Source organism: Eimeria mitis, genomic scaffold (genome assembly GCF_000499745.2).
Source record: "Eimeria mitis Houghton genomic scaffold, Emh_scaff1505, whole genome shotgun sequence".
NCBI classification, from domain to species: Eukaryota; Apicomplexa; class Conoidasida; order Eucoccidiorida; family Eimeriidae; genus Eimeria; species Eimeria mitis.
This window is the reverse complement of record NW_013569545.1, coordinates 4,766-5,246: the sequence shown is the minus strand read 5'-3', so window position 1 is coordinate 5,246 and position 481 is coordinate 4,766. Positions and strand designations below refer to the sequence as shown.

Genomic DNA, 481 nt, shown 5'->3' with positions numbered 1-481 from the left:
CAGCAGCAGCAATAGCAGCAGCAGCAATAGCAGCAGCAGCAACAGCAGCAGCAGCAACAGCAGCAGCAGCCATAGCAGCAGCAGGCACCAAAGAGAAGAAATTGCAGCAGAAGAGCAGCAGCAGGAGAAACGGGAGCAGGACAGCAGCAGCAACAGCAGCAGCAGCAGCAGCAGCAGCAGCAAGTGGAAGAGTAAGAGAAACAAAACAGAGAAACATATAAAAACCAGCAGCAGAAACAAATGTGAAGCAGCAGCAAGGTCAAATAAGCAGCAGCAGCAGCAGCAGCAGCAGCAGCAGCAGCAGAGAAAAAGCAAACAGCAGACGAAACAAAACGCAGCACAACCACCACCACCACCACCACCACCAGCACCAGCACCAGCACCAGCAGCAGCACCAGCAGCAGCAGCAGCAGCACTTGCTGCTGCTGCTGCTGCAGCCGTTGCTGCTGCTGCTGCTGCTGCTGCTGCATGCATGCACAGC

The 481-nt window shown here is 55.5% G+C and overlaps 1 protein-coding gene across 1 annotated transcript in view; it reads left to right on the top strand.

Moving 5' to 3' along the window:
- The window catches only part of EMH_0038430 (uncharacterized protein), a gene marked incomplete at both ends in the record, with an annotated part of 4,985 nt that overhangs the window by 2,364 nt on the left and 2,140 nt on the right, over window positions 1–481 (top strand). Inside the window, one exon of the mRNA XM_013495291.1 lies at window positions 3–481. Within this exon, the coding sequence (XP_013350745.1) occupies window positions 3–481 (479 nt within the window). The remainder of the gene's footprint in view (window positions 1–2) is intronic.